The 26894-nt window shown below is 49.0% G+C and overlaps 1 protein-coding gene and 1 non-coding gene across 3 annotated transcripts in view; one reads left to right on the top strand and one right to left on the bottom strand.

Moving 5' to 3' along the window:
• ARMH1 (armadillo-like helical domain containing 1) overlaps positions 1-26195 on the top strand; it is a 53611-nt gene extending 27416 nt beyond the window's left edge. The window contains exons 5-12 of one of the 2 annotated variants that reach the window (XM_025380673.1): positions 2443-2639; positions 5899-5983; positions 24758-24880; positions 24956-25028; positions 25158-25287; positions 25381-25458; positions 25735-25816; positions 25890-26195. In XM_025380673.1, coding sequence (XP_025236458.1) covers positions 2443-2639; positions 5899-5983; positions 24758-24880; positions 24956-25028; positions 25158-25287; positions 25381-25458; positions 25735-25816; positions 25890-26005 — 884 coding nt within the window. In that variant the 3' untranslated portion in view covers positions 26006-26195. The remainder of the gene's footprint in view (positions 1-2442; positions 2640-5898; positions 5984-24757; positions 24881-24955; positions 25029-25157; positions 25288-25380; positions 25459-25734; positions 25817-25889) is intronic. The other variant, XM_025380681.1, reaches the window with a different exon arrangement.
• On the bottom strand, positions 22526-22640 carry LOC112615104. The gene has a single exon (XR_003117277.1). It is a non-coding gene; the product is annotated as a U5 spliceosomal RNA (small nuclear RNA).
• Positions 26196-26894: the final 699 nt, after the last annotated feature.

Here is a 26894-nt window from a genome sequence, read left to right on the forward strand (position 1 = left end):
GGGCAACAAAAGTGAAACTCCATCTCAGAAAAAAAAAAAGAAAAAAGAAATTGAATTATGAATAACTCAAGAAATAAAATTGAAGGCCAGGTGCAGTGCTTCATACCTGTAATCCCAGCACTTTGGGAGGCCAAGGCAGGTGGATCACCTGAGGTCAGGAATTTGAGACCAGCCTGGCCAATGTGGCAAAAACCCCTCTCTACTAAAAATACAAAAATTAGGCCAGGTGCAGTGGCTCACGCCTGTAATCTCAGCACTTTGGGAGGCAGAGGCAGTCGTATCACGAGGTCAGGAAATTGAGACCATCCTGGCTAACATGGTGAAACCCTGTCTCTACTAAAAATACAAAAAAAATTAGCTGGGCATGGTGGCGGGCGCTTATAATGGCAGCTACTCAGGAGGCTGAGGCAGGAGAATCATTTGAACCCCGGAGCTGGACGTTGCAGTGAGCTGAGATCGCGCCATTGCACTCCAGCCTGGGCTACAGAGCAAGACTCTGTCTCAAAAAAAAAAAAAAAGGAAAAAAAAAAATTGAAATAAAATTATTGAATACCTACTGTGTGGTAGATATATGCCAAGTGCTAGGGATACAAAAATGAATACAATATAGTCCCTGTCCTCAGAGAGTTTAGAGTCTGGTGAGAAAAGTAAATAATCTAGTTGGTTTTTTTTCTTTTTTGAGACAGAGTCTCACTCTATCGCCCAGACTGGAGTGCAGTGGTGCAATATCAGCTCACTGCAACCTCTACCTCCTAGGTTCAAGCAGTTCTCATGCCGTAGCCTCCCATGTAGCTGGAATTGCAGGCAAGCACCACCATGCCTGGCTAATCTTTGTTATTTTTAGTAGAGACAGGGTTTTGCCATGTTAGCCATGGCTGGTCTCGAACTCATGAGCTCAAGCGATCCACCCAACTTTGCCTCCCAAAGTGCTGGAATTATAGGCATGAGCCACCACACCCGGCTCAATAATTGTAATATAATCTATGAAGTGCTCCAAGTGAGGCATGTAAAAGAGATACCACCCCCTATATCTTCCTTTTTCTTTTTTTTTTTTTTTTTGAGTTGGAGTCTCACTCTGTAGCTCAGGCTGGAGTGCAGTGGCGCAGTCTTGGCTCACTGCAAGCTCCACTTCCTGGGTTCAAGTGATTCTCCTGCCTCAGCCTCCCCAGTAGCTGAGACTATAGGTGCATGCCACCAGACCCAGCTAATTTTTGTATTTTTAATACAGACGGGGTTTCACCATGTTGGCCAGGCTGGTCTCGAACTCCTAAACTCAAGCCATCTACCTGCCTCGGCCTCCCATAGTGCTGGGATTACAGGCGTGAGCCACCGCACCTGACTCACATCTCCCTTTTCCAAAGCACTTCCCACCCTGCATTCTCATCAAGGTTCTCCTGGCTGTCTACCCCATGGCCTCTCAAAGCCTCAGTGTCTTCATCCGTAAAGTGGGAGTAACACCTTCCTCTTGGTATGGTTTCTGGGATTAAGTGAGTTAGTATTCATAAAACCATTTTGCAAACTGCTGAGTGCTATACAAGTGTTATCATGGCCAGGCGCCGTGGCTCACACCTGTAATCCCAGCACTTTGGGAGGCCAAGGCGGGCAGAACACGAGGTCAGGAGATCGAGACCATCCTGGCTAACACAGTGATATCCTGTCTCTATTAAAAATACAAAAATTGGCCGGGCGCGGTGGCTCAAGCCTGTAATCCCAGCACTTTGGGAGGCCGAGACGGGCGGATCACTGGGTCAGGAGATCGAGACCATCCTGGCTAACACGGTGAAACCCTGTCTCTACTAAAAAAACAAAAATACAAAAAACTAGCCGGGCGAGGTGGCGGGTGCCTGTAGTCCCAGCTACTCGGGAGGCTGAGGCAGGAGGATAGCGTGAACCCGGGAGGCAGAGCTTGCAGTGAGCCCAGATCGCGCCACTGCACTCCAGCCCGGGCGACAGAGCGAGACTCCATCTCAAAAAAAAAAAAAAATACAAAAATTAGACGGGCCTGGTGGCACACGCCTGTAGTCCTAGCTACTTGGAAGGCTGAGGCAAGAGAATCGCTTGAACCCAGGAGGCAGAGGTTGCAGTGATTCGAGATCGCACCACCGCACTCCAGCCTAGGCAACGGAGACTCCAGCTCAAAAAAAAAAAAAAAAAAAAAAAAAAAGTGTTATCATATAGCAATAAAAAATGCACGTTTTATTTGTAAATTGTGCAGAGCCATTTTAAACTTTAAAACACATACTTTGACATGCCTATGCTGAAAGCCACATAGCTCTAAGGTGAACAAGACAGTGATGCAACATCAGAACCAAGCCTTAGTTTTGCTTTGGGTGAACAGGCTTAGTTGAAGAGCTATTAATCCTATTCATATTATGTAATCTTGGGTGGGGATTATTTTCATAAAGCCCTTCCAATTTAGAATTTCCTCTCTTCTTTGCTCAGGTGTACGATCCATAGCAGAATTTTTGGCAAAGTCTAAGTCAGAAGAGACCCAGGAGGAAGTGCAGGTTCTGTTGGATTCTTTGGTCCATGGCAATCCCAAGTACCAAAATCAAGTGTATAAAGGTCTAATAGCTTTGCTGCCCTGCGAGTCCCCCAAAGCCCAGCAGCTGTCCCTGCAGACTCTCAGGACTGCCCAGGTGAGCCAAGGCTGCATGCTCCTGTGGTTCTGATTCAGATACAATAATCTTACAATTACCTTCCGCAGTTGCGCTCCACACAGGCATGAGAAACGGAGCTCAGCCTCCCACTGCATGTCTGTTGTTCAATCAGTGTTACTTCCAGAAGGCCAAGGTAGGGCAGAGAGTTCATGCCTCCCAGCAGAGTGATTTGTCCTGTTTACTTAAGGATCAGAAAGATGTTGGCAGACTTAAAAGTGGTTGAGACAAGCAACAAGGATGATGAAAGGGCTGTAGAAAAGATTAAAGGAGTCGATTTGATAGGGAAAGAATAATGGTGCATTTGTAGACAGCATGTAAGTGAAGAGGCCAGATCTCCAGTGCTGGGGAAGGCTTTTTTTTTTCCTTGTTGGCTTTTGCCCTTCTCTCAGACAGTACCCTTGGATGCAAGTGAAACCGAATTTGGGGCATGGTGAGCATATGAAGACATTGTGCCTAGTAAAGAGGGGATAGAGGCTTAAAAAGTGGCTTTAAGATGAACCATCAGGCTGGGTGCAGTGGCTCAGGCCTGTAATCCCAGCACTTTGGGAGACTGCAGCGGGCGGATCACTTGAAGTCAGGAGTTTGAGACCAACCTGGCCAACATGGTGAAACCCCGTCTCTACTAAAAGTACAAAACTTAGCTGGGCGTGGTGGCACACGCCTGTAATCCCAGCTACTTGGGAGGCTGAGTTCAGAGGATCGTTTAGCCTGAGAGGCAGAGGTTACAGTGAGCCAAGATCATGCCACTGTATTCCCTGGGCAAAAAAGTGAGATCTGTCCCCCCCCCCCAAAAAAAAGACAAATTCAAAAATAATAATAACTGGCTGCCGTGGCATGTGCTTATAGTCCCAGCTGCTCAGGAGGCTGTGGTGGGAGGATCGCTTGAGCCCAGGAGTTTGAGGCTGCAATGAGCTATGATGGCACCACTGTACTGCAGCCTGAGTGATAGAGTGAGATCCTGTCTCTAAAACAATTTAAAAACAGATCAGGCCGGGCACGGTGGCTCAAGCCTGTAATCCCAGCACTTTGGGAGGCCGAGACGGGCGGATCATGAGGTCAGGAGATCGAGACCATCCTGGCTAATACGGTGAAACCCCGTCTCTACTAAAAAATACAAAAAACTAGCCGGGCGAAGTGGCAGGTGCCTGTAGTCCCAGCTACTCGGGAGGCTGAGGCAGGAGAATGGCGTGAACCCGAGAGGAGGAACTTGCAGTGAGCTGAGATCCGGCCACTGCACTCCAGCCTGGGTGACAGAGCAAGACTCCGTCTCAAAAAAAAAAACAGATCAGATTATCATTATTGTCTTATTTCCACAGTTCCCATTTCTTAAGTGCCTCATACATGCCAGCCACTGTGTTAGGGGCGTAGCTACACTCTCTCTCTTAGTCTTCAGTATACCTGATGGAGGCAGATACTATTCTCCCTTTTTTCAAAGATGGTGGAACTGAGCTCAGGAAAGTGTGTTAAGTGACTTATCCAAGGCCACATGATAAATAAAAGGTGTTTACCAAGCGAGAATTTAAATCCACCCTCTCCTAAGTCCTTACTCTTTCCACATACCACTCTGCCTCTTCGAAAAAGGGCAATGATAGGGCCGGGTGCAGTGGCTTAGGCCTGTAATCCCAGCACTTTGGGAGACCGAGGCGGGCGGATCATGAGTTCAAGAGTTCGAGATCAGCCTGGCCAGCATGGTGAAACCCCATCTCTACTAAAAATACAAAAATTAGCTGGGCGTGGTGGTGTGTGCCTGTAATCCCAGCTACTCGGGAGGCTGAGGCAGGAGAATTGCTTGAACCCGGGAGGCGGAGGTTGCAGTGAGCCGAGATCACGCCACTGCACTCCAGCCTGGCAACAGAGCGAGACTCCATCTCAAAAAAAAAAAAAAAAAAAAGAAAGAAAGAAAAGAAAAGAAAAAGGGCAATGACAGTGATAGTTGGAAAACAGAAAAAATGGGGCTGGAAAATCAAGGGAAAAGAGTTTCCATAAGGAGGACATGATCAGCTGGGTCAGATGCAACAAAGGGAGTCAGTAAGGGTAGAATAGAAAGATGGTCCCAGCAGGAAAAGTTTTGGTGAATTAGGAGACTGCCTATGGCAGGAAAAATTAAATCACAGCAGCCTGTCAAAGGATGAATAGGGGATGAAGAAGTGGCTTCTCTTGGGAAGCTTAGATGTAAAGGGAAAAAAGAGCAATAGCAAAGGAGAAGACAGAGTTGAAGGACGATGTTAAATATGGATGAGCTTAAGGATGTTTAATGCTAAAAGAACCAATGCATAGGTAAAGTTTGAAGAGAGAGAAAAAAGGGGCTGTCTGATGGGATGAGGTTCCTGAGGAAGGGAAGATTTTAGGATCTTGGATGAGTTCCATTCTCCTTGCCCTGTATCCTCTCTCCCCCAGTCAGAGTAGCCAGCTTTGTTCCTGCACCTCTGGCAGGTAGCCTCATTTAATGCCTCCTGAGTTAGAGAGTTCAGTGGCAGCCTCAGCCTAGGCCCACTGACTCACCACTGCCCTCCCTTCCTCTCCCCCATTCACCCAGGCGCCTGGCTGTTTGGAAGTCTGTTTGGAAGTTCCTTTCTTCCAGGTAGACAAGATCTAAAGACTAACCAGCTTGGGTGGGCACAGGCTCACGCTTGTAATCCCAGCACTTTGGAAGGCTGAGATGGGCGGATCACTTGAGGTCAGGAGTTCGAGACCAGCCTGGTCAACATGGTGAAACCCCGTCTCTACTTAAAAAAATAAAATTAGCTGGGCATGGTGGCGGGCACCTGTAATCCCAGCTACTCAGAGGCTGAAGCAGGAGAATCGCTTGAGCCCGGCAGGCAGAGGTTGCAGTGAGCCAAGATCGCACCACTGCACTCCAGCCCTGGTGACAGAGTGAGAATCTATCTTTTTTTTTTTTTTTTGAAATGGCTCTGTCGTCCAGGCTGGTGTGCAGTGGGGCGATCTCAGCTCACTGCAAGCTCCGCCTCCCGGGTTCACGCCATTCTCCTGCCTCAGCCTCCAGAGTAGCTGGGACTACAGGCGCCCGTCACCACGCCTGGCTAATTTTTTGCATTTTTAGTAGAGACGGGGTTTCACTTTGTTAGCCAGGATGGTCTCGATCTCCTGACCTCATGATCCACCCGCCTTGGCTTCCCAAAGTGCTGGGATTACAGGCGTGAGCCACCATGCCCGGCCAAGAATCCATCTTTAAAAAAAAAAAAGACTAACCACCTTGTCCTGTTGTCTGTCTGGTCAGTCAATCATTGGGACCACACACCCCAGCATCGTGGACTGCGTGCTGAAGGTGCTGGGCACGATGCACCTGGAAGTCCAGTATGAAGGTAGGGAGGCTACTCTAGATTGCAGAAAGGGGTACCGAGAGCCAGGCGTATCAGCTCTCAAAAGCTTTCTCTTAGTCACAAAGAGCCTTGATGTGGAGTGTCTGGGACAGCCTTGGCAGATGGAAGACGCTGGTTCAGAAAATATCAGTCACACCTATGCCTTGCGTCAGCCACAGGGTGCCTAGGGTGCCTGAATGGTTGCAAGAACCTGCCTGGGTCCAGAGCTGGCTCTGGCTCCCAGTCTTATGTGGTGCTTCCTGGCTAAACAGAAATCACCCTGAGGAATGTCCTTCTTCTTTTTTTTTTTTTTTTTTTGAGACGGAGTCTCGCTCTGTCGCCCAGGCTGGAGTGCAGTGGCCAGATCTCAGCTCACTGCAAGCTCCGCCTCCCAGGTTTACGCCATTCTCCTGCCTCAGCCTCCCGAGTAGCTGGGACTACAGGCGCCCGCCACCTTGCCCGGCTAGTTTTTTGTATTTTTTAGTAGAGACGGGGTTTCACCATGTTAGCCAGGATGGTCTCGATCTCCTGACCTCATGATCCGCCCGTCTCGGCCTCCCAAAGTGCTGGGATTACAGGCTTGAGCCACCGCGCCCAGCTGGAATGTCCTTCTTCTAAGAAACTAAACTGAATAGTCATAGTATTAATTTGGTTGGTTGTTTTTCCTGGGTTTTTTTTTGAGACAGGGTCTTGCTTTGCTGCTCAGGCTGGAGTGCAGTGGTGCCATCATAGCTCACTGTGGCCTCAAACTCCTAGGCTCAAGAGATCCTCCCTCCTCAACCTCCCAAGTAGCTAGGACTACAGGTGTGCACCACTACGTCCATCTAACTTTTTAATTTTTTGCAGAAACGAGGTCTCACTATGTTGCCCAGGCTGGTCTTGAACTCCAGGCCTCAAGCAATCCTCTCACCTCAGCCTCCCAAAGTGCTGGGATTACAGGCATGAGCCACCACACCCGGCCTATTTATTGAGAACCTCTGTGTGCCCGCCACTTTCCATACATCACCTCATTTACTTCTCAAAATAACCATAAGAGGCCAGGCATGGTGGCTCACGCCTGTAGCCCCACCATTTTGGGAGGCCAAGGCAGGCAGATCACCTGAGGCCAGGAGTTTGAGACCAGCCCGGCCAACGCAGCAAAACCCCGTCTCTACTAAGAATACAAAAAAATTAGCTGGGGGTGGTGGCATGTGCCTGTAATCCCAGCTACTAGAGTGGCCAAGGCACAAGAATCACTTGAACCCAGGAGGCGGAGGTTACATTGAGCCGAGATCTCGCCACTGCACTCCAGCCTGGGCGACAGAGCAAGATTCTGTCTCAAAACAACAACAACAAAACAACAACAGTAACAACAAAATAACCAGAAGAGTACAAAACCTGGTACATACTAGGTATTCAAATGTTTCCATGAATGAATAGTAAAGATATGTAGTTTTATGTTTTTCAAGATACAGCAATAAAGCCCAGAGAGATTAAGTATGCTTCCCAAGGTTACACAGCTATTGGATTCTAGCCGGATCTGCCTGACTCTAAAGTTTATGCTTTTAACACATAGCGCATGGCAGATATTTAAACGATATAATTTCCTTCCCTTTTCCTATAGTGGTTCAGAGGAAGGAGATTCTATTTTCAACAGGAGGAGATTAAAGAAGGGTTCACCGAGATGGTAGTGTTTGAACTGAGCTGTGGACAATAGGGAGGATTTGGGAAGGTCAAAAGGAGGAGAGGAGGTCATTCGGGAAAGGGGGATGGTAGAAAGGAAGGCAGACAGGGAAGTGCAAGGTGTGTCCTGGGAATAATGGGTAGGTCACTTAGAAAAGGGATGGTAAAGGTCTAGGAAAGGTAAGCTAGGAGCAATGGAGGGGCACCTTGAATGCCATGTGGGTAGGTGGCAGTCTCTCCAGTAGGCAGCGTGGAGCCACTGAAAAGTGAGCTGTGCACAGGTGAGGGCTGAGGGAGTGCAGTGCCTCCGAAGATGGCCTGGGTGGTGCTATGCCAGGTGAGCCAGAGCCACAGGGAGCCACTTGAGGCTGGAGGCCAATTAGGAGGCATTTGGGGTGGTTCAAATGACAAAAGAAGAATGTGCTGGTCCAGCTGGGTACATAGCCCCAGGAAGAGAGCATGGACAGCACAGGGAACTGCCTGGTGAGGAGAATGAGGCAGCGTTTGGATGTCGGAGTGGGCGGGGCCCAAGAGACCAGGACAGACAGGCCCAGTAATCAGGAATGGTCTGGCCATTAGTATAGGGACAGGGACTCCTGTGTCTAGGATGACAGGCTGAGCCCTAGGTTCAGGAAGCCTGCGGAGGAGAGCATGAGGAGCAGCCAGGCACTGAGGTTCAGGTACACAAGTGAGATCCTGGGGAAGATCAACAAAGCTCTGGAGGCCACTTCCAACCTAGGTTATTTTTGGGCAGCAGTGCTTAAACTGAATGTCAGGCATATTATTCCTTCAGTAACATTGTCAGTTTTGTATTTTTTGACCCCTGCAAGCTCTGTGTGCATATGTGGGCCTTGTATGTTGAGAAATAATGCTATGCTAAAATCTGTTAGCAGCTGGAGCAGAGTGTCCTGGCTGGAGAGTAGTTGCCAGTGAAGGGGTGGAGTGGTACAGGGACCTAAGTAATAGTCAGACCCTGCACCAGAGGGTTGTCACTGGCATTGGAGCAAGGGGATGACCTGGTAGTAGAATCATGTTAGGAAGCTTAATCAAACGATCCCAAAGACTAGATTGGGTAGCACTGAGACCTTCCTCTCCCCACCCCACCTCTGTGTGGCAAACATGCCCACTCCTCCTCATCCATCCATCACTTCTCAGCTTAAGCATTGCCTCTCTAAGCCCTTCCCTGACCCTGGCTTCAATCCCTGCCCAAATGTCAGCCCTTCTTCCTTTGAACCACCCTGCCCCCCGCTTTAGCCCCCCTCCATCAGAGCTGTGTTCGCTAAAATGGTACCTTCCCCTTACATAGACTGTGTGCAGTTTCAGGTCAACCATCATGGCTTTTATCCTTATATCCTCAGCACAGCCCTAGCATGTTAGGTCCTCATTGCATGTTTGTTGAGTGAATGAGTGAGCAAGTGAGTACTGCACATACGCACTGCATTAGTCATTACTCGCCTCTATGCCTTTCTCCTCCAGACCTCCCAGCAACTCCAAGGCAGGTACTGGGTCTGATTCATCTTATTCCAACTCAGGACCTGGAACATAATGGGTGCTCAGTAGAAGTCTGTGGGAAAAAAAAAAAAAAAACTTTGTTCTTTTTTGAGACAGGGTTTCACCCTCTGTTGCCCAGGCGGGAGCACAATAGCACAGTCATGCCTCACTCCAGCCTCAACCTCCTAGGCTCAGGTCATCCTCCCACCTAGGCCTCCCAAGTAGCTGGGACTACAGGCACAGATCACCATGCCCAGTTAATTATTTGTAGAGATGGGGTCTCCCTATGTTGCCCAGGCTGCCCTCAAACTCCCAGGCTCAAGTGATCCTCCTGCCTCCACATCCCAAAGTGCTGGGATCACAAGCGCAAGCCACTGCACCCGACCAAAACAAAACCTCTTATGCTGATGAAGTCCTCCGGAGTTGTAACCGGCCACGGCTTCTTCCAATATCGCCCTAAATTCAAGTCCTTCTGCATTTATTCAGTAACAGCTAACAGTGTGCAAGAGGCAGTGGGAACGCGACTCTGTGACTGCATTTGGTTTATTATAGGATCATGTGATAACAGTGAAACTACGTGCCTCAAGGTCATTTTAGATATGTCAGACTCATAACAGATGCGCACAAAAAAAAAGTCTGTTGAATGAATGTATTATTATTATTATTATTTTTTTTTTTTTTTTTTTTTGAGACGGAGTCTGGCTCTGTCATCCAGGCTGGAGTGCAGTGGCCGGATCTCAGCTCACTGCAAGCTCCGCCTCCCGGGTTTACGCCATTCTCCTGCCTCAGCCTCCCGAGTAGCTGGGACTACAGGTGCCCGCCACCTCGCCCGGCTAGTTTTTGTATTTTTTAGTAGAGACGGGGTTTCACCGTGTTAGCCAGGATGGTCTCGATCTCCTGACCTCGTGATTCGCCCGTCTCGGCCTCCCAAAGTGCTGGGATTACAGGCTTGAGCCACCGCGCCCGGCCTATTATTATTTTTTTAACCAGGCGCTTCAAAATAGTCTTCATATAACTCCAAATACAGAGAATGCGTATGCAATAATTGCCCACTAGAGGGCACTGTTTCACATGGTCCGCGTAGACCGGAAGTTGAGAGAGAGAAGAAATTCGCACGCCTTCAGTTTCCAATGAAACTCTGCCCGAGGGAGGGAAGAAAAGTTCCCACGGGTCCTCCATGTGATCCTAAACAGTGGGTGACCGGGGAGGATTAGAGAGTAATTTCTTTGAGTTTGCGTATACCAAATTGCAAAACCAGAGTGAAGCCCCAGGATGCTGGCAGCAGTCAGCACGGAGAAGCAGCCTGTGTCCAAGAGGAGCCTGAGTGACTGCGGGGAGAAGAGTTTAGTGGGTGACAGGGACTGATCTCAAAAGGGCAGGATTGGTTTGTTTCTTTAAACAAATATTTACTGATTATCTGTGATGTGCCAAGAACTGTGCCAGACACTGGGGTTTTGTTTCTGTTTGCTTGTTTGCATTGAGAAGGAGAAAACTGAATGTCTTGGAAGGAGAAGGGTCGGGGGTGCCCACTCCACTCCCATGTGGCATGTGTGTGGGGCAGAGTGGAGGGTTATTGGCATCCTTCCCCTGAGAAAGCTACAGGGGAAGTGGTATCCTCAGGGCAGTGTCCACTGACAACAGGAGGCGGAGAGGCTTAGGGGGCCTGGCGATTGTTTATCTTGCGGTGGGTGTCAGTGGTGGAGGAAGCTGCTGGTGGCCTCACCTCCCTTTTCATGAAGAACGCCACCTTCCCCCACCACATCTACCAACCTGCCTGACCGGTGAGTCAGGTTAGCCACATCCTCTACTCTCCTTCCCATTATGAGAGTGTCCCCAGTTCCTATCACAGGCCCCCTCTTCTGCTTATTCTCTGAAGCACATTCCCTCAAACACTTCCCTTCTGTAGCTCACCTCTCCCTTTTTCTCTGCTGGACCATCTCCATTGACGTGCAAATATGCTTTCTATCTTCCGTTTTTAAAAGAGCCCCTCTTTGGGAATTTATGGATTAAAAGAGATTTAAAAGACATGTACCAAAAAAAAAAAAAGGTAAAATTATAGCATTTAGGGATGTACCTCCCTCCTTGACCCCAAGTTGCCCTCCAGCTATTCATTTCTTTTTTTTTTTTTTTTTTTTTTTTGAGACGGAGTCTGGCTCTGTCGCCCGGGCTGGAGTGCAGTGGCCACATCTCAGCTCACTGCAAGCTCCGCCTCCCGGGTTTACGCCATTCTCCTGCCTCAGCCTCCCGAGTAGCTGGGACTACAGGCGCCCGCCGCCTCGCCCGGCTAGTTTTTTGTATTTTTTAGTAGAGACGGGGTTTCACCGTGTTCGCCAGGATGGTCTCGATCTCCTGACCTCGTGATCCGCCCGTCTCGGCCTCCCAAAGTGCTGGGATTACAGGCTTGAGCCACCGCGCCCGGCCCAGCTATTCATTTCTTTACCATTTCCTTCCTACTTTACCTCCCAGCTGCTTTCAACCCTGTTGATCACTCCCTCGCTTTCTTTTGTTGGCTTCTGTGATAGAAGTTTTCCTCCCACTGTCTGGTTTTGCCTTAGTCTCCTTTGCTTGTTTCTCCTATTTCCCTACAAGACTGTTAGGTCACCCTCTTCCTTCTCATCTCTGTATACTTTTTCCCTAAGTGGCTTCCCATGTGGATGTCTAACAGACATCTTAAATTTATGGCCAGAATTCTTGATTTTCTTCCCAAAGCTTGTCCTTCCTGTTTTCTCTATCTCCGCCAGGCACTGTGGCTCACGCCTTTAATCCCAGCACTTTGGGAGGCAGAGGCAGTCGGATCACGAGGTCAGGAGATTGAGACCATCCTGGCTAACACAGTGAAACCCCGTCTCCACTAAAAATACAAAAAATTAGCTGGGCGTAGTGGTATGTGCCTGTAGTCCCACCTACACAGGAGGCTGAGGCAGGAGAATAGCTTGAACCTAGGAGGCAGAGGTTGCAGTGAGCTGAGATCATGCCATTTCACTCCAGCCTGGCAACAGAGCAAGACTCTGTCTCAAAAAAAAAAAAAAAAAAAAAATTATCTGGGTGTGGTAGTGCGCACCTGTAGTCCCAGCTACTCAGGAAGGCTGAGGCAGGAGAATTGCTTGACCCAGGAGGCAGAGGTTGCAGTGAGCCAAGATCATGCCACTGCACTCCAGTCTGGGTGACAGAGGGAGACTCCATCTCAAAAAAAAAAAAAAAAAATTGCTGAAAATATGCTAACAAATATGTATAAGAAACAAGTTAATAGTAAAATTGAACTGTTTATAAATTTGGAAAGTGGTCATTTGTAGAATACAATTTTTGTCTACTTGACCTAGAACCTGGAATTAACTAGACTTGCTAATAAAATTATCATTTCATATATTAATATCAAAGTTGAAAGTATGGTTCTTCAGCCCCAAAGTACAACAGTGGGGCTTGTAGCTGAGCAAACTACTGCACTAACACAGTGGAATCCTCTAGAGACGCTAGTGCAGGGACCATAACTGACCAAACCGAACAGACATGGACAAGGCTTTGAATGTGTGACACCTCCTCCCCGGCCCCCTGAAACCTGGAGAGACTGGTGGTGGCAAGAACCTCATTGTTAATTTCCTTCAGTTCTTGGCTGTGTAAAGTTACTTAGGTAGTGGTATGTGCCTGTAGTCCCACCTACACAGGAGGCTGAGGCAGGAGAATAGCTAATTCTAATTCTTTTTTTTTTTTTTTTTTTTTTTTTGAGACGGAGTTTTGCTCTGTCGCCCAGGCTGGAGTGCAGTGGCCAGATCTCAGCTCATCACAAGCTCCGCCTCCCGGGTTTAGGCCATTCTCCTGCCTCAGCCTCCTGAGTAGCTGGGACTACAGGTGCCCACCACCTCGCCCGGCTAATTTTTTGTATTTTTTTGGTAGAGACGGGGTTTCACCGTGTTAGCCAGGATGGTCTCGATCTCCTGACCTCGTGATCCGCCCGTCTTGGCCTCCCAAAGTGCTGGGATTACAGGCTTGAGCCACCGCGCCCGGCCTCTAATTCTAAGAGGTATGATTGATCTAGAAATTAATCAGAGATTGGGTTTACTTCTTTCTTCTTCATAAAAGCACATTTTTTAACTGAGATGACATTCACATAACAAAGTTAACCATTTTAAAATGAACAATTCAGTGGCATTTAGTATACATTAACAGTGTTGTACAACCACCATCTCTAGTTCCAAAACGTTTTCATCTCCGCACAAGGAAACCCTGAATTCAGCGAGCATCTGTTCCCCTTCCACTCCCTTCAGTCCCTGGGAAGCCCCAATCTTCATTCTGTCTCTGTGGATTTACCTATTCCATATATTTCACATAAATGGGATCATACAATACATGACTTTATGTCTGGCTTCTTTCACTTAGCATAATATTTTCAAGGTTCACCCACATTGTAACATGTATCAGTACTTCATTCCTTGTCATGGCTGAATAATATTCCATTGTATGTATATACCACAATTTGTTTATCCATTCATTCATTATTAGACATTTGGGCTATTTCCAGCTTTTGGCTATTGTGAACCAGTGCTTCTATGAACATCCACATACATGTAATTGTTTGAGTACCTGTTTTCAGTTCTTTGGGGTATATACCTAGGAGTGGAATTGCTGGATCATATGGTAATTCTGTTTAACTCATTGAGGAGCCCACTAAACTGTTTTCCACAGTAGTTGTACCATTTTACATTCCCAGCAGCAATATGTGAGCATTCCAATTTCTGCACATCCTCACCAACACTTGTTATTCTGGGGATTCTTTAGTTATAGCCATCTTAGTGGATGTGAAGCGCATTTTCCTAATGAATACGGACGGTGAACATAGACTTGTTTCATAGACCTGTTGGCCATTTGTATTTCTTCTTTGGAGAAATGTCTTTTCAGGTCCTTTTTCCATTTTTAAAATTGGGTTGTCTTTTGGTTGTTGGTTTGTAAGAGTTCTTTATATATTCTAGTTTCTGTGCTCTTCAAATATATGGTTTCTCCCATTCTGTAGGTTCTTTTCACCTTCTTGATAATGTCCTTTGTTGTTTTCATTTTCAATGATTTAAGTTTCTCATTTATTCATTTACTTATTAAAAAGAATGGCGCTGGGGTGGGCACTGAGCGTATAGTGACAAATGAAACAAGTCCTTTTTCTCACAGAGCTTTGTTGCAACAGTAATACTAATAGTGATGTTAACTCATAACTACTACTAGTGACCAACAATGACTGTGTGCCCAGCATTGTTCTAAGCTCTTTTATGATCTCATCTATTCCTCACAACAACTCTGTGAAGTAGGTACTATTTTCCTCCCCAGTTCACAGATGAGGGAACTGAGGCACAAAGCAATTAAATAACCTGTCCACAGTCTCAAAATGATAGTGAGAAAGCTGTAGATGGAACCCAGGCAGTCTGCCTCCTGCACCCATCTCCTCACCACCACACTGTTCTGTCTTCAGTATGAGGAGAACAAGACTTGCCTTGTTTTTACCAGCTTTGAGAATCTAATAAAAACTCAAGGACACCCTTGTAGTCCCAGAACTTTGGGAGGCCGAGGCGGGCAGATCACTTGAGGCCAAGAGTTTGAGACCTGGCTGGGTGCAGGGGCTCACACCTGTAATCCCAAAGGCAGAACTTTGGGAAGCCAAGGCGGGCAGATCACCTGAGGCCAGGAGTTGGAGACCAGCCCGGCCAACATAGTGAAATCCTCTCTCTACTAAAAATACAAAACTTATCCGGACATGTGGCAGGAGCCTGTAATTCCAGCTACTTGGGAGGCTGAGTCAGGAGAATTGCTTGAACCTGGGAGGCAGAGGTTGCAGTGAGCCAAGATCGCGCCACAGCACTTCAGTGTGGGCAACAAGAGCGAAACTCCATGAAACCCTGTCTCTGTCTCTACTAAAACTACAAAGATTGGCTGGGCATGGTGGCTCACACCTGTGGTCCCAGCTACTGGGAACCACGAAAAAAAAAAAAAAAAGACAACATTATTAAGATTACAGTAAACCATATTTTTAAAATTATGTTTTCTTAGCTTCATACCCCTCACATGGTTAAGCAAATACATCAGGATCTCTTTTTTTTTTTTTTTTTTTTGAGATGGAGTCTGGCTCTGTCACCCAGGCTGGAGTACAGTGGTGTGATCTTGGCTCACTGGAACCTCTGCCTCCCAGGTTCAAGCAATTCTCCTGCCTCAGCCTCCCAAGAAGCTAGAAGCTGGGATTACGGGCATGTGCCACCACACCCAGCTAATTTTTGTATTTTTAGTAGAGACAGGGTTTCACCACGTTGGTCAGGCTGGTCTCGAACTCCTAACCCTAGGTGATATACCCGCCTCAGCCTCCTAAAGTGCTGGGATTACAGGCATGAGCCACCACACCATCTGGATCTCGTTTTAAAACTAGTATTTTTGTCTTACAGAACATGATGCCTTTGCTTTACACTTTTTTTTTTTTTTTTTTTTTAGATGGAGTCTTGCTCTGTCACCCAGGCTGGAGTGCAATGGCAAGAGCCACTGAGCCTGGCCCTTTTTTTTTTTTTGAGACAGTCTTTCTTTGTCACCCAGGCTGAAGTTCAGTGGCGTGATCTTGGCTCACTGCAACCTACACCTCCTGGACTCAAGAGATCCTCTTGCCTCAGCCTCCCAAGTAGCTGGAACCACAAGCACACGGTACCACGCCTGGGTAATTTTCATATTTTTAGTGGGGATGGGGTTTCACCATGTTGGCCAGGCTGGTGTCCAACTCCTGGGCTCAAGCCATCCACCCGCCTGAGGCTCCCAAAGTGCTGGGATTACAGGCGTGAGTCACTGCGCCCGGCCCTGCTTTGTACTTCTCAGCTGACATGGGCAGTAATTTTAGCCTTTCCTGCTGTATAAGAGGCCACCTGTCCTGTACAGCTTCACTGAACAGCAGTCAGAAGGCTCTGACACTGAGGGAGACTTTTACATAAAAACCTGCTATTTTTAAAAGATGCATTACTTCCCCAAAAGTATATGAGCACTTCAACTGTGACACTTTATTTAGCGTTTATGAAAGTCTGTAAAACAGTCTTCCAAGGGATTTAACTGAAAATCTTGGGGGGAATCTTATTTCCAACTTCCCCATTTGCCTGCCCCTCAAAACATCTGCATCCTGCCCTTGGCTTATACTGCCTCCTTTTTCAGGACAGTGGTGCTTGACTCAGGTCTCAGGGATAGTTCAAAACATCAGTACACGGACTGGTTGGGCTGGGTGAAAGCAGATACCAGTGGAAGACACACCATAGTAATTCTTTTTTTCTTTTTTTTTTTTTTTTGAGACGGAGTCTGGCTCTGTCGCCCAGGCTGGAGTGCAGTGGCCAGATCTCAGCTCACTGCAAGCTCCGCCTCCTGGGTTTATGCCATTCTCCTGCCTCAGCCTCCCGAGTAGCTGGGACTACAGGCGCCCGCCACCTCACCCGGCTAGTTTTTTGTATTTTTTAGTAGAGATGGGGTTTCACCATGTTAGCCAGGATGGTCTCGATCTCCTAACCTCGTGATCCACCCGTCTCGGCCTCCCAAAGTGCTGGGATTACAGGCTGGAGCCACCACGCCCGGCGGCAACATAGTAATTCTTGATCCAGCAATTAAAATACCACCATAGCACATACATTAGTTACTTTGTTGCCTGACTTTAAAAACAAAAGGTGTGCATAAAAGATATTTTTATTGTTTCAACATTGGGCTTTGAACATGTTGTAGTTAAAGAGGTAGCAGGGGGCCGGGCGCAGTGACTCATGCCTGTAATCCCAGCACTTTGGGAGGCCGAGGCCGGCGGATCACGAGGTCAGGAGATCGAGACCATCCTGGCTAACACGGTGAAACCGTGTCTCTACTGAAAATACAAAAAAATAGCCGGACGTGGTGGCGGGCACCTGTAGTCCCAGCTATTCGGGAGGCTGACGCAGGAGAATGGTATGAACCTGGGAGGCGGAGCTTGCAGTGAGCCGAGATCATGCCACTGCACTCCAGCCTGAGTGACAGAGTGAGGCTCCGTCTCCACGAGAGAGGGGGAAGAGGTAACGGGGGCCAGGTATGGTGGCTCACGCCTGTAATCTCAGTACTTTGGGAGGCCAAGGCAGGCCGATCACCTGAGGTCGGAAGTTCGAGAACACCCTGACCAACATGGAGAAACCCCCATCTCTACTAAAAATACAAAATTAGCCAGGCACGGTGGCGCATGCCTGTAATCCCAGCTACTCAGGAGGCTGAGGCAGGAGAATCGCTTGAACCCGGGAGGCAGAGGTTGCAGTGAGCTGAGATCGTGCCATTGCACTCCAGCCTGGGCAACAAGAGCAAAACTCCGCCTCAAAAAAAGTAGCAGGGTATACAGAAATCAGAGACAGAGACAGAATTAATTACAGAATGTCAGGAAGATGCCTGACACTGGTCTCTTCCTTTTTTTTTATTTTTATTTTTTTTGAGACAGAGCCTTACTCTGTCACCCAGGCTGGAGTGCAGTGCTCATGCACGGCTCATTGCAGCTTCAACCTCCTGAGCTCAAGTAAGCAGCTGGGACTGCAGGCACATGCCACTATGCCTGGCTAATTTTTTTTATTTTTTTGTAGAGATGGGATCTCACGATGTTGCTCAAGCTGATTTGACTGCCCCCGGCCTTTCTTTTTTTTGGAAACGGTTTTACTGTTTCCCAGACTGGAGTTGAGTGGCTTGACAGCTCACTGCAGCCTCAAACTCTTGGGCTCAAGCGATCCTCCCGCCTCAGCCTCTTAAAGTGTTGGGATTGCAGGCATGAGCCACCACGCCTGACTGGTCTGTTTCTTACAGCAGTGCAACATGCCAAACATGTTCATGCTGGTGCCCTGCTGGAAAAGGAAGCAAACCTCTGTAAGGAAGCGCATTTCTCATAGGTGTCCAGTAGGTGGCAGTCTTGTCTGGACCTGCAGAGAAAGACCCGGAACCCTGGTTTTGCAAGGCTCTGGGAGCAAAGAATTATAAAACATCGGTGCTGTTAGCACCCTGGAAATGGCTGCATGGAATATCCACAGTTCCCAGATACAATGCCATTTCTGTGGCTCCTTCTGCCAAAGGAATACTAAGCCTGCTGCTACAGCCCTGTCTCTTGTTCACTGTGGTTTCCTGGGCAAGTCATTTATTCTTAGTTTCTTCATCTATTCAATGAGATGATCAGACAACTGATCGCTGAGGTTTCCTCTGATGTTGATAGGCTGAGGATTCCAAAGTTCCTCTTTGGATTGGAGGAATGAGTCTCTTGCACCACTAAAGTTTCCATGGAGTGTGAGTGGCGAGCACCTCACACCTGTCTTTTGTTTTCTTGAGATGGAGTCTCACTCCGTTGCCCAGGCTGGAGTGCAGTGGCACAATCTTGGCTCACTGCAACCTCTACCTCCCGGGTTCAAGCGATTTTCCTGCCTCAGCCTCCTGAGTAGCTGGGATTACAGGCGCCTGCTATCACACTTGGCTAATTTTTGTATTTTTAGCAGAGACAGGGTTTCACCATATTGGCCAGGCTGGTCTTGAACTCCTAGCCTCAAGTGATCCGCTTGCTTCAGCTTCCCAAAGTGCTAGGATTACAGGCATGAGCCACTGCGCCCAGTCACATCTGTTTCATTTACTGCTGTTTCATCAGCACCAGCACTGCACCTAGCACGAGCTCAATCCCTGTTTGTCAAATGAGCATGGGCATGGGCCCCACAGAGTACCCCCTCAGCTTCATGGGGCCTGAACTCTCAAACATTCAAACCCTCCTGACGATACCTCCTCCTTGAATACTCTCATCCCTCCCGAACCCGTACTCTCCTGGCTTCCTCCTATGGCTCTAGAAACTGCTTCTTGGTCTTTTATACATTCCCATTCCTCTACCAGTCCCCTAGGTGTCAATTTTTTTTTCCAGCATTCAACCCCAGGTCCTCTTCTCCTTCTTTGCTGTCTGTGGCACCTCGTCCACTCCCACAACTTTAATTACCACCTACCACCTACCACCTTGATGACAGAAACAATAGTTGCTAACCTTTATAGAGTGTTAACTCTATGCTGGGTACTGCCCTTGATCTTTACTCACTTACCCATCACAACAAGCCAAGGAGGTGGACACTATTACTTTCCCCATTTTATGGGTGGAGGACAGAGTAGCTGAGTGACCTCTCTACAGCTCTAGACCCGTGTGTCCATTTGCCTTCAGAACACCTCCCCTCAGATGTCACCAGTGGACTTCTGATATTCCAGTTTCAAAGGCTTTCTTCTCCAAGGTCCCAATCTCAGTGAAATATTGAGTGAAATATCCTTGGCAGCTCAGTGAAATATCTACCCAGGCTAGAAATATTGGTAATTGTCATGTCTTTTTGCTTCCCACCTTCAACCAACTTCTAACAAGACCAGTCAATTCTAACTCCTCAATATTCAGATCTGTTCCCTCTTCTCCATTCTGTCTCCACTGCTGTAATTCAGGTCTTCATACTGTTCACCTGCACTGGCCTCTACACCAAACTTCATCTCTCCAGTACGGCACCCACACATGGTTCATTTTCCTAGTCCACCACCAGAGTGGAGGCAGTAGAGCTTAGTGGTGAAGAATGTGGGCTTTGGAATCAGAACTTTTTTTTTTTTTTTTGAGATGGTGTCTCACTCTGTCACCTTGACTGGAGTGCAGTGACGCAGTCTCGGCTCACTGCAATCTCTGCCACCTGGGTTCAAGAGATTCTCCCGCCTCAGCCTCCCAAGTAGCTGGGATTACAGGCGCCTGACACTGCACCTGGCTAATTTCTGTAGTTTTAGTAGAGACGGGGTTTCACCATCTTGGCCAGGCTGGTCTTGAACTCCTGACCTCGTGATCCACCCGCCTCAGCCTCCCAAAGTGCTGGGATTACAGGCATGAGCCACTGCGCCTGGCCTGCAATCAAAACTATTCTTATTAGCTATCTCATCCTGGGCGAGCTACCCAACTTTTTTGAGCCTTCCTTTTCTCTGAAATGAAAGATGAGAAAAATACCTGCTGTATTGGGTTGTTGGCACATGCAAAGCCCCTCAGAAGATGGAGCTGGCCCACCTCCACAGGCTTAGCTCTGATGCATGGCCCAGCATCCCTGTTTCTCAACCAGATCTCCTTTGCCTGGCCACAAGTGTGACATGGCACTATCCAACATAGCACTTGCCACATTCTACATTCCAGCCCCTCCCTTCTCCTCATGGTTTTGCCAATTCAAGCATCACCTTCTCCAAGGAATCCTTCTCCTGATTCTCCATCCCCTATCATCTCCACTCCATCAACCAGCCTGGCTTCCTTTGTGTTCCCATGGCCCTGATAACACTGCATCATAAATGCCAGTCTCCCTATTGGTGTCCCCCACTCAGCTGTGATGTCCCTAAGGCCAGTGATTAGATCTTAGTCCTCTTCATAGCCCAAGCCCAGAGGCCTGGCACAGACAAGATGCTCAATGAGAATTTTGTTAAATGGATGAATCAATGAATAAATCAGTGATTGCTCAGCTTTAGGACATTTGGGTGTTATCAGCACCACAGGCTTTAGGCAAAGCTGCCAAAGATAGTCTTTTGTTGTCCTTTGCTTTCTGAAGGAATTGCCCTTCTTAGTAACTGGCACGATAGATGAAGAGTTGTAGCTGGCTGTGGTTCCTGTGAAGACATTTGGGCAGAGACCAGTACTTTCACTTTGGGTATAAACAGTGACAGCTGTGAATTTTAAAACTCAGTCAAAAACGATTCAGTGAATAAATCTTCATTTTTCCAAGTAGCTCCAAGTGTTACAAATACATAATTAGCAAAAGATTAAGCATTTAGTGTAAATTGAATAGTCAGAACTAGACATTTGTCTCCTGGAGTATTTGGTTCTCCATGGGCAGAAAATGCTATTTGTGGTCAGGAAATTTTCATAAAAATATCGTCACCCATTCGTTTCTACCCTGAATGTCCACCAAGTCATGTCTCGCTGCAGGAAGAGCTCTTGGGCATAGGCAGACATTTGCCCAGGATGTCCTGGCATTACATGCTGCCAGCTTGTGCCTGGAAAGAGCCCAACTACTAATGAGGGATGTGCTGCAGGCAACAAAGCCAAGTGTCATCAGATGCATGAGGGGCCAGGCCACTTGGCTCCAAAAAAATGAGCTGCACCAATTCAAGAAGAGGGAAGAAACCAAATAGTAGAACAAGTGAGAAACACTTTCAGGCACCAGCCAGTGCAGGCTGCGGCTGCCACGCAGCCAGAGATGTCCAGTCTGCCATTCTATTCAGATCAGAGTGTTTGGGGGAAGCCAGGGAAGCTCGAGTGCTTTGCACCTTCCCGGGGCTTGTCCCTTTCCCTCCACAATGTTGCTGGGCCTTTGATTCCAAAATAGGACCACATCTGGGCAACCAGAGGCTGCAGAGGATGGGCAGATGGGATTGCGAGGGCTACCCTGGAAGACCTGGAAGAAAGAGGCAGCCCAACGGCAGTGGCTGGTTGGTCATACGAAGCGTTTCTGGACCGGGCATGGTGGCTCACACCTGTAATCCCAGCACTTTGGGAGGCCGAGGCGGGTGGATCACCTAAGGTCGGGAGTTAGACACCAGCCTGACCACCATGGAGAAACCTGTCTCTATTAAAAGTACAAAAAGTTAGCTGGGCGTGGTGGTGCATGCCTGTAATCCCAGCTAGTCGGGAGGCTGAGGCAGGAGAATCGCTTGAACCTGGGAGGCGGAGGTTGTGGTGAGCCAAGATCGCACTATAGCACTCCAGACTGGGCAACAAGAGTGAAACTCCACCTCCAGGAAAAAAAAAGAAGACTCATCTTTCTGATCATAGTGGGCTGGGCAATTTCAACAAATATCCCTCCTGGAACTACTAAAATATCTACAAAAAAAAAAAAAAAAAAAGAATGTAGTCTTATTAATAGCATTGGAGAGCAGTACAATGAAGAATTATCATACCGAAATCCAGGGGAAGCTGAGAACCCAGAAAGGTAAGCCAGCCCTCAAAGTTGAGGCCGTTTGCTGATCCTGAAGCAACTAACAGCATCAAAAGGCAAAACACGCCGGGCATGGTGGCTCATGCCTGTAATCTCAGCACTTTAGGAGGCTGAGGCAGGTGGATCACTTGAGGTCAGGAGTTCGAGACCAGCCTGACCAACATAGTGAAACCCTGTCTCTACTAGTGGCCTGATAAGAGAGAGGGTCTTGCTGTGCTGCCTAGGCTGGAGTGTAGCGACACATTCTTTCACCACAGCCTTAACTCCCCAAGCTCAAACAATCCTCCTGCCTTAACCTACCTCAGAACCGCAAATAACTAGGATTAGTGGTACCGTCAACACACTGTTAGATTTTAGTAGGTCTACCCCATTCTCCCAGAATGCTAAGACCAACAAGCATAAAATACCACATTCAGATGTCTATCTTTAATCAGACTAGATACTTAGCCCTGCCTAAGCAGGACATCAAAAAATTTGGTGGTAAACTCAATTGTTTCTCTCCACGGAAATCTTTAGTAAAAGGCGAAAGACTTATTCGTTATGAAGAGAAACCAGAGCATAGCCACTGTCCTTGTGCCTGGCGTCCCTGATATTGACTGATCCCCCTTCACTTACGGTGCCTTTGGACCTGCAGACAGAAGCTTTTCTTCCACTCTAGAAAATTGTCGTAAACATTTCTCACTGGGTAAAATCTCCTGACAAAGAAAAAAATTTTTTAAATATTATTCAAGCAGGTAACCCTGGTAATAATTCTCATATCTACATTGCATTCTGGGATGCAAATGAGCTGAGTGGGGAACAAGGACTTCCCCTAAACCCTCTATCTTACTGGTAAATGGAGAGAGAGAGGCACTTGACTACTGAGCTGGTAGTCAAGTTCTATCTTCCATGTAGCCGCTACATGTGTTCAGAGTAGCAGTGGCGGGTGCACAGTGACTCACACCTGTAATCCTGCACTTCAGGAGGCAGAGGTAGGAGGATCGCTTGAGCCCAGGAGTTCAAGACCAGCCTGGACAACATAGTAAGACCTTGTCTCAGAAAAAAAGTAAAATTTAAATAATAATTAAAAAAAGGCCAGCGCAGTGGCTCATGCCTGTAATCCCAGCACTTTGAGAGGCCGGCAGGTGGATCACCTGAGGTCAGGAGTTCAAGCCCAGCCTTGCCAACATGGTGAAACCCTGTCTCTACTAAAAATACAAAAATTAGCAGGGCGTGGTGGCAGACGCCTGTAATCCCAGCTACTTGGGAGGCTGAGGCAGGAGTATCGCTTGAACCTGGGAGGCAGAGGTTGCAGTGAGGGATTGCACTCCAGCCTGAGTGACAAGAGTGAAACTCTGTCTCAAAAAAAAAAAGCATTTACCTGCCAGGTGCGGTGGCTCATGCCTGCAATCCCAGCACTTTGGGAGGCCGAGGAGGGTGGATCACGAGGTCAGGAGTTCAAGACCAGCCTGGCCAAGATGGTGAAACCCTGTCTCTACTAAAAATACCAAAAAAAAATTAGCCAGGCGTGGTGGCGGGCACCTGTAATCCCAGCTACTCGGGAGACTGAGGCAGGAGAATCTCTTGAACCCAGGAGGTGGAGGTTGCAGTGAGCCAAGATCGTGCCACTGCACTCCAGCCTGAGCGACAGAGTGAGACTCCATCTCAAAAAAAAAAAAAAAAAGGTAGCATTTACGCTGGTGTGCCATTGCCTTAGCATCTCCTCCTGCCCCCTCTACCTCTGTGGTTCCTTTCTCTTCTTTACAAAAACATTCAATCCTTGCCGATTTTCTCTGGTGCTCCCACAGCTCAACCACTGACTCCTTCCACAGCACCTGTCACCATATCATCGCTGCCTGTTTGTGCATGCTTACGGAAGGTTGGTTGAATGAATGAATTCAGTCTGTATCTTCAACACCCAATGCCGCGCCTGGCACGATAGGCATTCACATGCAGCCGTGCCGAAAGGCTGAGTGAATGCTGGACTGAATGAACGCCTGTAAAATATCTACAGGAAAGCCTGCAGGAAACGCCCTCCATAAATTCTAGTCCCTTTCTCCTTCCTAACCAAATCCTCCCCTCCTTCTGCTTCCACCATTTCCTAGCTGTGTAGCTTAGGCAAAGTGGTTTACCTCTCTGTGCCTAATTTTGGCAAAGGTAAAACGGGGAAGTGAACTTCATCTGGTTCTGGAGAGCTTCTACGGATGCTGTATGGGAAGCCTGGCACCGTGCCTGGTGGAGAGGGCTCGACGATAGTTAGAAGGAGTGCCTACCTTGCTTCCCCTTTCTCATTTCCTGCCACAAGTCTCTCACCCACTTTCTCTGTCTCCCTCTCATCCCTTGTCTTTCTCCATCTTGTCTTCCTATAAAGACCCAGCACTTCCCTCCTCCATGAAACCTGGATTCCTCCAAGGCGAAGGTCCACCTCTCTGGGGCCTCTCAGCCTCCAGCGCTGACATCCTAGGCCGCCTCCACAGGTGGACTCACCATACAACTCTTCCTCCTCCCCCTTCAGCCCCCGCCTCCTGCTCTTCAACTGAGGTTCGCTTTCCCAGCTTCCCCACGCCCTGCACAGTGCTGGTCAGTAAAAGGTCGAGAGGAGGACAGTGACGAGTGGCGACTTGGTTCACGGGGTTCCTTGCTTCCTCGGTGGCGGAGGGGCCTGGGGCCTCTCACCAGCACCTCTGCCCTTCCCCAGCCATCGAGTTGATCAAGGACCTGGTGGGTTACGATGTGCGCCAGGCGCTGCTCAAGGGCCTCGTGGCGCTGCTGATACCGTCGGTCAAGGAGACCTCCAAATTGCAGGCCAAGATCCTCAGTGGTAGGGACCTGCTCAGATGGAGCTGCCTGGGTCAAGGGAGGGGGGTCTCCTGCCTCACGGCCGCCCTCTCCTCAGACCCCTCAGTTCTCCAGCTCGCCCCCAGCCTGCCGATGTTTTTGCAGCAGGCCGCGGCCGCCAAGGCCATCGGGTAAGCGGGCAGAGGGTAGTGGGTGGCTACAAACCTGGTTTGGCGCTGCCCGCGGGCCCCGGGAGCGCTCAGGACGCTGTGCGCCGGGTGAGCCCAGCGCATCGGCCCAGCCCGAATCCCCCGGCCCAGGGTCCTGGCACGCAACGACATGAGCATCGCCGAGGAGCTGCTGTACCTGCACGTGGTGCACGGCCTAATGGCCGCCATGGGCAACATGGACCACAGCAACAGCCAGCGGCTGGCCAGCCTCACGCTGGAGGTGCGCACTGCGCCTAGCGAGGGGGCGGGAAGGGCTGCGGCAGCCACAGTCCCGCCGCCCCCGCAGTCACGCCGCCCCGCCCGCGCGGCGCAGTGCTTCGTGCAGATGTTCCCTTTGGTGGCGGAGCACGTGCGAAAGGGCATGGGAGAAGAACTCTACCAGCTCTTCCTGGTAAGTGCGCCCTCAGACGGCGACTCGGACAGTGTGGTGCCCCTTCACACAGTCCCCATCCTGGAGCGTTCCACATGCAGAGTGGACCTGGCCACCAGCTGCAGGAGGGACTGCTCTGGCCTAGGCTCCTCCACCCGCCACCTTCCTGTTCCCTTTCCTGCCCTTTCGGTCAGGCTGCCAACTCGCCCCCCACCTGCAACATCCCTCTGCCAAGCCCAACTCCAAGTCCAGACTGCCCTGGCACCCCAGCCGGGTCCCCCTTGCTCCTGTCCTCAGAACAACGCTGAGGACTTGTACATGAAATTAGATAGCATTCAGGCGGACATCTTGGCGGCCAACAAAGTCAATGTTACCAAAGGTGAGTGTGGGACGAAGGAAGCCGGGCGCAGGCGCCGCCAGCACAGCCTCACGTCCGCCTTTCTTGCCTGCAGCCCTGCGCCTCCACGGCAGCTCCTACAGCATGAACATTCTCTGTGGCTCGCATGATTCGGCTCAGATGGCCTACCTCACACACTTCGAGAAGGAGGATGTGGAATCAAAGGAGTAACAGCCCCTGTGGCAAACCAGGAAGGCCAAGGCTGCGGGGCAGGGAAGCCTGGCAAGAGGAAGGCGTCTGGGGTCAAGCTCAGAGCCACTCCACTTGGCTCCAGGCGGGGGAGACGGGGATTAGGCACCCCAGAAGGGCAGAGGGAGAACCGCTGGCTGTGAAGAGTCAATAAACAGCCTTGATACCTGTCTGTTCTTTGTGTGTGTGGAGGGGGAGGGAGGTCAAGTGAGAGCTATGATGACAGGTGGTGGTGCCTGTGCTCCTCAAGTTGAAAAGCATGTCCAAGTTTAGGACAGTGGCTTGCACCTGTAATCCTAGCTACTCTGCAGGCTGAAGGAAGAGGAGCTCTTGAGCCCGGGAGTTGGAAGCCAGCATGGACAACAAAGCAAGACCCCATCTCAAAAACAGGCCAGGCACAGTGGCTCACGCCTGTAATCCTGGCACTTTGGGAGGCTGAGGCAGGCAGATCACCTGAGGTCAGGAGATCGAGACTAGCCTGGCCAACATGGTCAAACTCCGTCTCTACTAAAAAAATTAAAAATAAATAAAAAATTAGCCGGGTGTGGTGGCACACACCTGTAATCGCAGCTACTCGGGAGGCTGGGTCAGGAGGATCACTTCAACCCGGGAGGTAGAGGCTGCAGTGAGCCAAGATCACACTACTGCACTCCTGCCTGGGCGACAGGGCGAGACTCCTTCTCAAAAAAAAAAAAAAAAAAAAAGCAGATCCAGAGGGAAGGGCCACCAATGCCCTGGAAGGTTCAAGGGCATAGCCTGAATAGAGGGCCTCCCCTCCACTCCCTGGGTCCCTCCAGAACACCCTGCCCACCTGGTTTTTCTCCAGCTGTTACATTAAAGGGGGTCATTTGATCCTAATGGGTCCTTTCCT

The sequence above is a fragment of the Theropithecus gelada genome, chromosome 1 (assembly GCF_003255815.1).
Source record: "Theropithecus gelada isolate Dixy chromosome 1, Tgel_1.0, whole genome shotgun sequence".
NCBI classification, from domain to species: domain Eukaryota; kingdom Metazoa; phylum Chordata; class Mammalia; order Primates; family Cercopithecidae; genus Theropithecus; species Theropithecus gelada.